Genomic DNA, 14,215 nt, shown 5'->3' on the forward strand with positions numbered 1-14,215 from the left:
GACCCTTCGGCAGAACTTGTTTCGAGTCCTCACGACCCTTTGGCAGAACTGAGTATAGTTAGGAGAGAGGTGAAATATAAGCTGGTCTAAGGTGGGGGGGCGGGGGGAGAGAGAAGTTGAGGGTGGGGTGATTGTGGGGATAAGCAAGCAGTGATAGGAGCAGATAATCAAAAGATGTCACAGACAGAAGGATCAAAGAGGTGTTGAAGGTGGTGATATTATCTAAGAAAAGTGCTAATCTTTTAAAAGTGCTAAAAGTTCTGCCGAAGGGTCGTGAGGACTCGAAACGTTAACTGATTTCTTCTCCACCGATGCTGCCAGACCTGCTGAGTTTTTCCAGGTAATTCTGTTTTTGTTTTGGATTTCCAGCATCCGCAGTAGCTTTTAGTTTTTATACAAAGACAAAGAGTCATTGAGAATTTTGTTTATTCATGTGGGCATTGTCAGCATGTCAAGCATTTATTATCTGTCCCTGGTTATAGTCGCATATAGATCAGTCTGGATAAAGAATGACAGGGTTTCTTCCCTAAAAGATTAGTAAACTAATTTTTACTACAATCCATCACTTTTACTAATACCAACTCTTCTAAATTTCCAGATTTAAAAAAAAATCAATCTTAAAATTTCCACAGTAGGATTTGAACTCTCATTCTCTGGATTACTAGTCCAGAAACATAGTCACGACACTACAGTACCCTGCTATTGGGAACTCTCAATGAAGACCAGCTGCTTCCTTCCAGTAAGCAGTCTAGATACGGAGATATCTCCTCTGCCAGCTGAGATTGATGATCTGGCAGCAAAACCTGTACTTTCTTCTTCACCGTGCAGAATAAGGCCAAGGCTCAATGCAAACTGAGAGATGTTGCAGACATCGCCTGCTCCAGCCAGGAAGGAGCCCAATGCATTAAAGTTCATGGCCAAGCTCACCTTCACAGCCACTGACAATGTCATCCTCACCCTGCTCCGAGGAACCTCATTAGTGAAGCAGACATCTGTTCCTTGCTGAGTTCGATGTAGAGTTTCCCTCTGAAGGACATTACACAGATATGGCCTTCTGCTGAGAGCCATTTCTCCCCCTCTTTCAGCAATTGTCATCACTGCTCAATGTCCCTGTCATGCTGCGGGCCAAAGGGAACATGAACCATTGCACCGATCTCTGGGAATGAGTGGTCTGAGCAGAACCCTTGAAATCAGATCCAAGATCTTCAGCACATGCCACACTGCTCGCTCTAATTTTCAGCTTTAAATGGCAGTGTACACCACCAAACTCTACAAACTCATCAACCATCAACTGACCTGGAGGTAGATGTTGATCCCTTTACATAGGACTATTGCGGGTCTGTTCTGCTGCTGAACACATTCAGGTGTGCGAGATTAGGACAGGCACCAGTTGGAGCATTCAGCTTGAAAATGGCATAGCTGACATCAGATCAGCATTATCAATCTGCCTACTCTGCACACTACTGGCTCATGCTCCCTGGCGCTTATGCTAATACACTTACCAAAATGGCACCAGTGCAACCATCAACAGAAGTTTGTGCATGCAGACACAATTTTGGGCCTAAAACAGCACCCATAGCACCAAAGATATGGGCACTATACAACTGAATTTTGCAGCTGAAGCTCAGTTATAATGATTTTTTTTTTAATATTGCAGAGAGCCGGAATATAAATGCATTGTTCTCTGCTACTAGCTGGTAGCCGATTTGAAACTGATTGTTCAATTTAAACATGGAATTATAAATTTCAGCTCTGGTTGTCACAGCCCCTCTTCTTTATCGCAGTGACGGTTTTGTTTCGGATATTATGTTGTTTTCTTCGGAATTCCATTCGTGAGATACTGTACAGTGGGTACATCGAATGCACTGGCCAACCGCACTTGTCCTGTTGTAGTACAGAAAAGGACTAAGGGAGGAAACGTAAGAGGCAGGTCACTCTCACCACTGGGCCTATGAAATTATCTCTATAGTGATTGGTGACTGAACCCTTGGGGGCAGGACAAAGCGCATTAAACATAATTTAACTTGCCATCACATCTACCCAACTCTTCAAGCACTACCTGCACATTGGACTTTTCAGTGATCTCAGAACCCATGGAACTGGAGTGGAAGCAAGTCATCCTCGAACCCAAAAGACTGCCTAAGAAGAACAACAGTTCTTTGTTTATCATTTTCTGAAGTCACTGGCTCAGGTAACACATCTCTCACTCATGAGTAACGATGTCATCATCACTGGTAAAATCTAAAGTCATATTAGATTGACCCCTTGCATAATATCCTCCAAACACCTTTCAGGTGATCCAATGTTCCCATCTATAGGTTCTGAGATAATGTCCTCCTTTGCTACAGAATTACTGATTTTATCTGGGCCATTCACTGTCCATTGATTTACAATAGCAAAGCCAAAAAAACAGAATGGATTTTCAGGTCAGGTCAGAAGTGACTCTTTCAATTGTAACATTTTATTTTGAAGTGGAAGAATGCAACTTTTCGCTGCTGCCAGCATATTAAATTTTTAATGTGCTGCATTATTTCCCATACTCACTGATCCAAAAAGAACAGATAACAAATTTCAATGAAACTGCACGAGACAAATGATTTAAGAGCACTTTATTGTTCTTTGAGGCTACTTTAAGTACAAAAAGTGGCCTGTCAAAAGCTTTCTTTCCATTTTGGGTGAAACAAGGCCGCAAACAAGAGGGATAGAGTTCAAATTTACAAACTGAAACTAACAGTAAGTACACTGTAGACATTTCGGCTCTCTGTAGTAATAAAAATTGTAGACAAACCTGGTCTATACATTTTAGAATGTTTTGCAGTCTCCACGAAATTTATAATTAGTCCACAATCCCTGGATTGTTGTTTGTATTCTTGTTCAGTTGTCTCACATTAAAAAAACAGCCAAGTAACCAGACGCATAGAGTCCACAGACAGCATCTACAGCCTTCTACCATTATAATGCTCAGTAGCCTGTAGCAGTAATGAACTAGTGGCTATTAATGCTAACGCAGTGTTTCCATAGATAACTGTGTTCCTGCACTTTTTACCTTATAACAGACAAATCTACACCAAACAAAAAAGATCAACTTTTTTCTCCAAACAAAAAAAAATGCATGATTACAACAAAAAGGACAGGGAAAATTAAATAGCTACATATCATTAACAAATTAATTGTTCCTCAAAAAATACCTACGAATTTTTTTGTACATTCTTTACGCACAGCGTAATGATGGTCTTATAGTTACCTATATAAAAAGTGTTCATTTAGTGATTTTCCTACAGAGTAGGGTACTGAATGCCAAAGCAGACAAGCGGTAACTACCCAGTAAGGTGGCGATGAAATGTGTACGGTTTTACTGGGATGACGGAATGTATGGGCACGTGTGACTTTCTCAAAGACAAAGGCTAAATTGGGAAGCTATAAAGCATTACACATCTGCTTTCTGTACCTCTGCCTCTAGTAGTAGTAGTTGTAGTAGCTATTAATACAGCAAACAAAATAGCATTATACTATTGGAGGAATGTACACCTTGGCACAGGGCTAGAATAAGCATAAAAAAATTAAAATTGTATCCACAAGCCATGACAATCTGCATTACCACATTAAAGCCAAGCATTTCTCTTTGTTTCAAATAAAGTCATGACTTGTTTAACTGTAAATCTTAAGTCTGATTTTACAGAAGTTATGGGAGTTACTCTTTATTACTTTATTGAGCAGGTTGTTATGCATTGATTATTCAGTCATGCACAAAGCTATTGCTGCCTGTACCATGGAATTTATAATCTACTGAATATTATATGTGGGCCTTTCCTGAGGCTAGCCTCTTTTGCTGGCTTCTACCAGTGTGAATACATGCTTAAATGTCATTGAGTAAAACTGTACCAGCAGTAAGTATCTAGGACTGTTATTGATGAAAATAAACTACAATTCTGAAGAAAAAGCTCTAGTATTAATTTTCATTATGCCTATACAATATAGATACCAGCTATTTTTTTTAAAATCATGCAGCTACTTTAATAGAAGCACTATTGACCTTCATATCTCAAATCTATTTGAACAAGCTGACAAATACAGATGAAGGGTGTAGGAAAACAAAATGCCCGTGTTCTTTGACAACAAATGCAGTCCAGTTGTGAGCACCAAGCACAAAATGTAATCTGAAGCTAGAGAAAGGCTAATACCTGTATGAGACTTTCCCTTCCAAAGCTGTTTTGCCTCTGTAAAGCGCAATACATATCATACTAAGCCCTCATTGTCAGCAGTCTGCCATCTAACAAAACAAGAAAATCTGATGTAAAGTTGACAAGCAACCTCACCACTCCCCAATAGTGCAAATCAGACATACAGTTCTTTTCAAGTATATAAACATACAAAATTACATAACAGAAAAGCAATGTAAGCAAACCACACACACTCTAGTCAAAGGAGCTAGCGGAGGCCAAAGCGTTTGGGTCAACCAATCCTAACATGGCTTTTTGGGGCAGCAGAATTGCATCAGAGGTTTCTTTGGTAACTGAGGCAGGAGATTAGGATGCTACATCATACAATTTATATGAATAGTTCCTGCTATTTTTTTTTTTAGGGCACCCTTTTGCAAATGCTAAGCAAATACACAAAAGTGTCTAGTTTAAAAAAAAAATCCCCCTCCCCACTTATTTTAGCAGTGTTCAAGCTCAGTCAAACCATGCATTTCACTCAGCACAGAATGCAACGTGGTCCACTCTTCATGAAACGACTGAAGGGGAGTGATTGTGATTGACGATGTGGGATGAAGGGGAGGACTGTCCTCTTCTTGAGCCAGAATCTGGGCTGCTAGAAACTCCATCTTTGGCAGCCTTGATTTGAAGCCATGTTTCTCCAAGAGCTTTGGCAAAGTGATCATCTACTGATCCTGTGATAGAAACGGAATTCGTCACAGGCTCTGGTTGCTTGTACCTCTCTCCAAGGCTTCGGCGAAAGTGTTCCTCCACAACAGGATCACAAGCTGTAGTAGTAGTTATGGAGGCTGTAAAGAAAAAACAAAATCACAATTTAAAAAGGATAGTAGAGGGAGGTGTTGGGAGAAATAAGGCCAAATTAAAGTAACATTTTCTAAATGTTGTTCCTATTATACCGAAAAAAAATCTAAATCACAAACAATGAAAATAATCTGTCATGGTCACTTAAGCCCCACACACAATCCATGCAAGAACAGGAGTGGGCCATTTAGCTCCTAGAGTCTATTCATCATTCAAGGAGATCATGATTGATCTGTGATATAATCCCATACACCCATCTTTACATCCCTTAATATCTTTGATTAACAAAGATCTATCAATCTCAGAGTTAGTTCATAACAAAGTAGCCATTCATTGCAAATCATAGATTTGCCATTATGGAAAGACACCAAGCACTTCATTACAAACAGCAGAATACCAAAACCATCTTATAACTGTTGATTACAAACAATTATTTTGTTCTGAGCAGTATTGTAATGGGCATTTTCCTTACTAGAAGCCAGCTCACAATCCCACCCAAACTAGTAGTGCTTTGATGCTAGCTGTGATGATATTTTGAGCTGAATTCCCCAATTAAGAACGAACAAATCTGAGGATGGAGGACAACAGTACACTAAATCAAGCCCCTCTCTCCATGGCGTTAACTCCTTTGACTGGTTCTCATTGGGATTAGCGTGTTTCTTGGCACCAAGTGTCGTTCCCCATTGAGCATACAAGAACTGGCTGCATATATGTTATTTTGCACATGCCTTTCTAAGATTGTGGGTCTTCTGTATGCTCTAGCTCACTCTAACCCGTACTCGCTGTATGTTATTGAACACTTTTGGAAGTATGTCTGTTACTTCACAGAAGAGTCATCACTGTCAGATCAGGAGAAAAAGATGAAAAATGGGAGGGGGAGGTGGAATTAGAACAATGTAATCAATAGTTGAAACCTATAAATCAACATTAGAAAACAGGATCGTCTTTCCTTTAAACTTGTTTGGAGCATAAATATTAATGCACACACACATATTAGATCTTCCATGGCATTGCTCCATTAACTGGAGGTTACATCATTTTGCAATAACGTGCTGTTGCTATACAACATACTAAGGGTCCTGATTTATGGTGAAGGATTAAGTCAAATTGCATTTCATTTAACAAGGTGCTCTGGGATTTTGGGATTAAATTCCATGGCTGTCCATTTGCCCATGACAACTGCAAGTCAGAGAACTGAGAGTATATATTTCTTTACTCGTGTATTCAATTTTAGCTCTTAACCTTTTAGAAAGTGCAGTCCTACTTAACAGAAGTAGTCCACTCAGTATTTGCCTTTCAATGGCAGTTTAGGAGGCAGGTGCTTAACCTGGTGTTTAATATCACCAAGTAAAGGAATAGAAAGACCCACGAGCTTTAGAAGAATGCCAGGAAAGAGATCCTGGGCTTGCAGGTGGTCGGTCTTGTTTGGGAGGTGGGAGGCTGGGTGGGGGGGGGGGGGGGGGGGGGGGGGGGCTGTTGGTAGAGCCAAGGAAGATGTACAAAAGAATTTGCTGTATTAGACAGGGGATTTGGCCATTTGGTAGCACTATAGTGGGGTGCAGGGTTTAATAGCAAATTTTTAAAAAATGGAGCCTGGAATTTGGTAGCACAGATGTTTTGTGTTTTGACAGTACTGGAGTACAGAAACCGGGCAAACATTGCCTATCACAACCTCCCCTACCCACCTTTTGTTACCTCATGGTTGTCCATCACCCCCTGGGCAAAAGCAGACAGAAGGCTTCTGTCTGTGAACAGTGGGATGGAAGATTTTGGCAGCACTGGGAATGGTGGCTGGTCAAACGTTGTGTTTATCCCAGGGGAAGTTCTTGGTTCTAGCAACAGGCTGCATGTTAGAGTCTCAGAGTAGGAGAAGAAAGTCCCTATGTCTGAGATTAATTGGACAAGGGTCCCAGTATCTAGGGGGCACTAGGAAAAAGGGCAGTGGTGTGGGGAGCGGGAGGTGAAGGTTGCCTTGTATCTAAGCAATAGGAGGCTATGTCCAAGTTGAGGAGCACTGGGAAGTTTGGGGGGGTGGGGGGGAGAGAGAGAGAGAGAGAGAGAGAGAGAGAGAGAGAGAGAGAGAGAGAGAGAGAGAGAGAGAGAGAGAGAGTCGATTGATCTGGCATCAGCGTGGAGGGTAGAGGTCTCAGGATCTGAGCCTTGAGAAGAGATATGGAGGGTTGTGGTCTTTGATTATGGCTACATTTTGGGTTAGAGGTGAAGAGGAAGTTATTTACTAACACTAGGGGAAAGAGGTTGTGAGGTCAGGGCTGAAAACACGGATGATAGTTCTACAAAAGGAGGAGAAGATGAGACAATCAGGTCTGACAACATTGGGAATGACAGTGGGGAAAGGGGGATTGAACGGTTTGAGATCGGCAAAGTCGGTCTAGGATAATCCGACCCCAACAACTGCTAGCTGTAGTCCCATACTCAACGCACTTCATCTTGTAGCCAGTTTTAAGTGTCAACCATGTTTTGTACAGGACAACAACTTGCTTTTATATGGTGCCTTTAAACATAGTCAAATGTCCCAAGGCACTTCATAGGAACTTCAAACAAAAATTGACACCAACCCACATAAGGAGACATTAGTACAACTGACCAAAAGCTTGGCCAAAAGTTTGGTCTTAAAAGAGCAGAGACATTTAGGGTGGGAATTCTAGAGCTTAGGGCTGTTTGGCTGAGGGTAAGGCCATTATTGGTGAACTGAAGGAAATGGCGATTGCACAAGAGGCTAGAATCTAAGGGTTGTCGAACGAGTGGAAGTTAGAGATAGGGAGGGGTAAGGCCATGATTTAAACTCAAAAGAAATTTATTGTACCCCTCCCGTCCAGGTTATTTGGTTCAACGTCTGCTGTTGCTTATTAGGAGAATATTACTGCATCTTGGTTATCATCTTTCTTTCTACTCGCACACATGCATCTAAGGCATTATAATTCACATGACTATGCACATTTCCTGTTATCACATTTACTGCTATGAATTTGTCATGCATTGTGACACTTTGCAAAATGAGAGCAATGCCAGCATGTTATTTTTAATCTATCCTCCGAACACTAGATGGCAGGTGATTTTTATCCAATTAATTTTTTCTGTGTCAGTGAATATTAGTTTGAATTTAATATATTAATTTGCATCGATTTTTCTTCCTGTGCAGCTAACTTAATGCCCATTTACCCCCAGGCGTATCCACCTCCATTTTTAGTAAATACCGACAACCATTTCTACTTCCTGATCAAAGGCCTGCAGTAACTGTGGGATCCAATCCAAGGTGTCTCCTGGCTCTTTCCACTCTTTGATTCTAGGCTCACATCCACCACCTCCTGTCTCCCTGTTAGACTCATGCCTTCCTGCTTCTTTGGCATTTGCCACAGTTACCTTATGAAATGCTGTCCACTGCTTCTCATGTCCCTGTAAATTAGGCATCAGGAAAGACAGGGAATGGAACAGGCCAACATTTCAAAATCATGGGGCATTGAAAGCTGTAAACTTCACTCAGCAGGGTCAGGAAGTTAAAACGCTGAGCAGGGTCGCGAGGCCAACAGTGTAGCATTTGAAAAGCCAGTTCAAAAATGTATGCAAACTTCAGAACACTTTTTTTAAAAAATACATTTATTAAAATTTACTTTCAGAAAGGACAATGTGTTCTTCCCCCTATTAAAATAGTATGTTGCCTTAGCAATCCCTTCCACCCTGTTCCCAAATGCATTTTACACCAGATTCTACCCCGCCATCCCAACCCAAGTCCTTCCAGCCATTAAATGTCAGCACGTGTTTCTGCTTCATCAGCATTCCCACCACCCACCCCAGAGGAGGATGTTCCATTAGTGTGAGCAATCTTTTTCCCAGTTTGACCTCTGCCTGGAAAGCTCTACCCCATCACAAATTCCCATTTCTGTCAGCTCCACTCTGTTTAGCATCTACAATTTAAAAATCAAGCCCTGTCCGTAAGCCCAGCTCCGCCACACTAAAATACCCGCCAGCCTCTCTCCTGACTATATTCTACCCAATCGGCTCTACTCACTTCTGCCTCCCTCTCAAATTTTAAATAGTCAGCCCCCAACCCCCTACCCCAACCCCATTTTGCAAATACCATTATAAAAGCCAACTTGCAGCTCTCAGTAGTTCCATTCCCTTTTGACATGCCACTCATTACTTGCCACTGGGAAGCAATGGAGAGGGAGAAAAACAGAACAGTACATGGGAGAAGCAAACAGAAAAACAAAAAATAGTTGAGGTGCAGGTGAAGAAAGAGAGCCAAATAGACAAAGTGAGTAAGTAAGCAGGCAACACACTGTACGCAATGCTGCAGAGATCTACTAGCTTGTATACTGCTACTAAAAATCTTACTAAAACACATGCCTACCATCAACTTTTCTATTATATACTCCTAAATCCATAATTATAATGGAAACCGTCTATTGTAAGTAACAATATGCTATAATTACACTCCTCCACCAATGGAGAACTTCAGTATTATGAGTGACAGGAGGATGAAGGGCGATAGGTATACATAGAAAGTTTCCACTGTAATTTTGGACAAATAAGCATATGTTAGAAATGTAAAATTAAGTTCAAAACATGGGGCCTTAAAATAAGGATGGAATTAAGTCTGCATGTCCTGATCAAATTATCAGACACTCTTACGTCTTTCGCTTGGAGACTATACTTTTTCTTGATTTGATTCCTTGCGTGCAACATCACAGGATATCCGCTAGCATGTTAAACATATACCTCCATATTTAACTCAAAAAATCACCTCATCCAAATTAGACAATTCAAAATTTTTAGTACAGAGGCATAAAATTATAAGTAAAGGCTGAACTCGTATGCATTTTATAAATATTATATATTCATTATTAGAACAACAGAGTTGCAAAGTTTCTTTAGTGCAATAAAAGGGAAGATATTTCGACCAATGGTATAAATGGCACAAATTTATCTTTCTTTCCAGCATCTTATAGTGTAAAGCCATTTATGAGGTTAGATTTCAATGAAATGGCATTCAAAAATATTGATCATAAAATCTGTGCCAGCTTGTTTAAAATAAAAGACCATTTTGCCTCACCTCATCTGGACTGCACAATACGAAGGTGTAAAGTTTGCACACTGGATAAAAAAACTCAGCATCAGACGCTCCTCTTTATCCAGATTTTCTGGTTGAAACCAAAGTAAACTGCTGACGTAACTAGAACAGGAGTTTGTTTTGGATGCAACCCAAACACTTTTATACTTTGGTCTATAATTCCACCAGCTTTATATCAGAATCTGTCCGTTGAAATGGATAAGCTAGGTTGAAAACTGACTACAGTAAGAAATACCTGCATAAGCTATGTTTAGAAAATTACTGCTTTTTTTTTGCTGTTGTGGATTGATGTTCTAGAATGCTGGACTTTTATGCAATATAACCTCACTCTGCTGCTACCACCTCTAAGTTAACAATTGAATGTTCTTGTAATAAACAACCAGTTGTTTGCTTAATTAAATCTCAAGTAGCCTTTATCCTAATCAGCAGAAAGTATCTTGCATTTTATGCTTAGGACAATATTATTTGGATTACTCAGATTACATTGACATGATCCCTCTCCCTGAAGACAAACTCTGCCAAAAATCAGTGAGATGGACCAAAATATAAAAATCCAAATTAGGTGTAGAGCAGCCCATGGCAAATGGAGCAAAATCTTCAAAATGACCATACACATTAACAATTAGGCTCTTAGACGAAACTCATTATACAACAAATTGGAAAACGGAAAAATGAAATGGGAGAATGACATATATATAATAGAATGAGGGGGGAAGGGAAAGAAAAGAAAGTAGTGACAGTGACTGAGTGTAAGAGGAGATATTTTGTAAGAAAATTCTCCAAAAAGTATGTCTCCTGATGAATAATGTACAGTGCCATCAACATTCAGAGAGATGGCAATTCCCTATTTCACTAGCTAAGAGAAGGGTAGTGGTGGGGAGATAGCAGGTGCTATTCAAACTGGTGATATTATAAAGACTTATGATACGGTTACAGTAGAAGCACTTCCCAGGTAACTGGACAGCATCAGTTTGTGTGATAAGATGGCATCTGCCTCCTTTTTCTGTAATTTGCAGTGGTATATAATTAGTGATTGTACAATTGTACTTTCTAGTACAACTTGCTCATTTAAAAACTATACACAAAGCAAGCAGTTAACTTTATCTATGCAAGGATGAAAAAGCACTTAGTAGTAAAATAATTTCCTGATAACATTTTAAATTGTACTTCAATGTTGATGAGAACACCACTTTATTTCTACAGTGGGTGTGTTGAAACAACAGTGGAAGCTGAAAGCCACAGGAGAAATATAAAAGATCGTTTCTCATGACCTATATTGGCTTGAGCTAAAGCCCAGTTGCAGTGAGCCCGCTTTGTTAATTCACATTCACTTGGCACTACAGTACCATATTGTCGCCAGTTCTTGGGTCTATTCAGAATCCAAATTTGCCATGTAAAGTGCACCAAGCTGCATTCTTACATATAGTTGCCACCACATTCAATAGCAAAGTGCAGAAACATTTTAGAACTGTGCCAAATATTTGATGAGTTCTATACCAACTTAATGCAAAGCTTAAAAAAAAATTAAACTCAAAAATTTGCTTCACTTCTGTTCACATGAGGCCCCTTGACTTCAAGGGTGAGTGCTGGAATGATCAAGAGAAAGCTGCACAGATGGAGAGTACTGTACTTTTAAAAATAAAAACACAGAGCCTAAGGGCATGGCTGGATTGAGTTAGATTGCTTACATAAACATCACTGAAATGCAACTTACAATTTGAGGGTCTCCTGTAGCTTGGGGGCATTGCTGGAACACAACCGCTGTGAGCAATAGGGCAATGGGAAAGGTTGCAGTTACGATTGTTACCAGATGCACATGTAATTACCGATGGGCGATTCTGAATGAACAAAACAGTGCGTTAGTACAGTTCCAACGATCAGTCAAAGACCCAACACTTAGCAATAATAGCTAATATTAATACTTAATTACAGGAAAATTCAAAACCCTGAATGTAATGCATTGTAGTTAAAAATTATAAAATGGCATCTTCAGTCTCAATGTAAAAACTCACCTCTCCATTAATTATGTATTTTTTTAAAGAAACATTATTATTTAATGAATATCATTAGCAGGACTGCTTCGTACAATCCAGAATTCATCCATTTCATTGTGGTAATTGCACTAGGGTGATGCATGATCAACAGGATTCATTTGCAGCTCAAAACTGGGTTCCACATAGACACCAGAGTCCTCATGGTCAGGCTGATGTTTGCCTGGGTTCTGCACCTTCAAGGATCTAAGCTATATTTTTGCTGTTTGTTTTGACAAGTGCTAATTAGGCTCTTAACCGAGAGTCAAAAGATTTAACTTTGGGTTCCCATTAGGGAGTTGAGCACATAAGCTAGGATGACAGGGTGTGCTGCACTGTTGGAGGTGCTATCAGATGACATTGAACCAAGACTTCCATGCCTACCAGCTCAGGTGGATATAAACGATGGCACAGTAAGACTCAAAAGTGCAGCAGGAGAGGGTTCTTGGCATCTTGACCAACGTTTCTCTCTGAACCAATACAACTGATTATATGACTGACTACTCCTTCATTGTTACTTGTGGGATCTTACTGTGCAAAAACTGTGCCAATTTCCCTACTTAGTAGTGACAACAGTTCAAAAGTAATCTAATAATTGTAAAGCAATTTGGGTTGTACAGAGGATGTGAAGAAATGTTCAAGTTCTTTCTTTACAGAAAATTATTTCTGTTTTTTTATACCAGGAAACATTTTGCAACTGTACCACATCTTTGCTTTATTAGATGACATTTTATTTCAAAAGCTGAGAAAAAAGGCTCCCAGGCAAAAAGTATGAAAACCACTGTTTTACTTTGAGTGCAGCATCATCTGTCAGTCTGAACAGGTTGCGGATAGTTTTCTTTTCCATAGGTCTCCTTTCACAAATACTTAGAGACTGAATTCCAGACCACAGGAAGGACTCTCAATGGCATCAGGAACAATTACTAATTTTTTTCAATTCCCAAAATTACCACTTGGAGCCTAATACTCCTACCTCTTGCCTTTGGAGTCTATGTTTTCTTTAAAGCCTTATGCTACATTTATAGTTGGAAACCAATATTAAATTTTGCATGCAGACTTGTTCAATCAGATGTTAAAAAACAAACTTTCATTTGTATAGCATCTTTCACAACCTCAGGACCTCCCAAAGTGCTTCAGAACCTATGAAGTTCAGTCATTGCTGTAATGTAGCGAAACGCACCAGGCAATCTGCAAACAAGTAGGTAGAATATAGTTTGCCCTTTATCCATTTTTTGTGTATGCAAAGTGCACTGATTTAGCAGCAGTACTGCACAGGTATTGATCCCACTACTAAATCTGTGGGGCTCTTTTTTAAAAAAAGGCAGCCTGTGCAGATACCTGAAACAGGCCTGGATGCCCCCTAAGGGTCAATGGCATTGGCATTGAAATTAGCCAGCAATGAACCTGCCACAGTCAGGAGGTTTTCAACAGCTCCATAATGACACCACTCATCTCTCTGAATAAGCAAATTCTCAAGCTTCAAATGAAATAGCTTTGAATTCCCCTCCCCTTATTGGGACAAATTCTAGTAGAAATAATGCCAACATATAGAGACAGCAGAAGATGTGAAATTTGTCCCATTCACATAGCACGGCAGATTCCTCAAACCAACAATGTGCAAACAACTTTAAGTCTTCTAAAGTCACAAATCTCCACTTTTATTTCTGCCATTGCACCTAAGTAGGCTACATTGCTGGACTATATGGATAGACTGGAAGCAGCTATGAAAGAAAAGAATGAACTTGCATTTCTATGGTATTATTCACAACCTAGGAATGAACTAAAGCACTTTACAGTCAATGGGTCACTTTTGAAGCACACTCACTGATAGTTTTGCTGGAAATCATGTCAGCTGGTTTATACACAAGCTCCCGCAAACTGTAATGGCATTGAAGACCAATTAATCAGATGTTGCTTCAGGATGAATGTTGGCCAAAACAATAGAACTCTCTCACTCTTCAAAAAAAAAATGGCATAGGGTTTTTAAATCCATCTGTACAGGTAGACAGTGCACCTCAGTTTCTGGCAATGCAACACTGCCTTAATGGTACTGAAGCACCAGCCTAGATTATGTCCTG

General features: G+C 39.9%; 1 protein-coding gene across 5 annotated transcripts in view; it reads right to left on the reverse strand.

The window, feature by feature from the left end:
* Window positions 1-2,592: 2,592 nt before the first annotated feature.
* vgll4b (vestigial-like family member 4b) overlaps window positions 2,593-14,215 on the reverse strand; it is a 107,844-nt gene continuing 96,221 nt past the window's right edge. For all 5 annotated transcript variants that reach the window (XM_078543425.1, XM_078543424.1, XM_078543422.1 and 2 more), the window contains 2 exons: window positions 11,822-11,945; window positions 2,593-5,005 (listed from right to left, as the gene is read on the reverse strand). In XM_078543425.1, coding sequence (XP_078399551.1) covers window positions 4,725-5,005; window positions 11,822-11,945 — 405 coding nt within the window. In that variant the 3' untranslated portion in view covers window positions 2,593-4,724. The remainder of the gene's footprint in view (window positions 5,006-11,821; window positions 11,946-14,215) is intronic.

The sequence above is a fragment of the Cetorhinus maximus genome, chromosome 6 (genome assembly GCF_964194155.1).
Source record: "Cetorhinus maximus chromosome 6, sCetMax3.hap1.1, whole genome shotgun sequence".
Classification (NCBI taxonomy): Eukaryota; Metazoa; Chordata; class Chondrichthyes; order Lamniformes; family Cetorhinidae; genus Cetorhinus; species Cetorhinus maximus.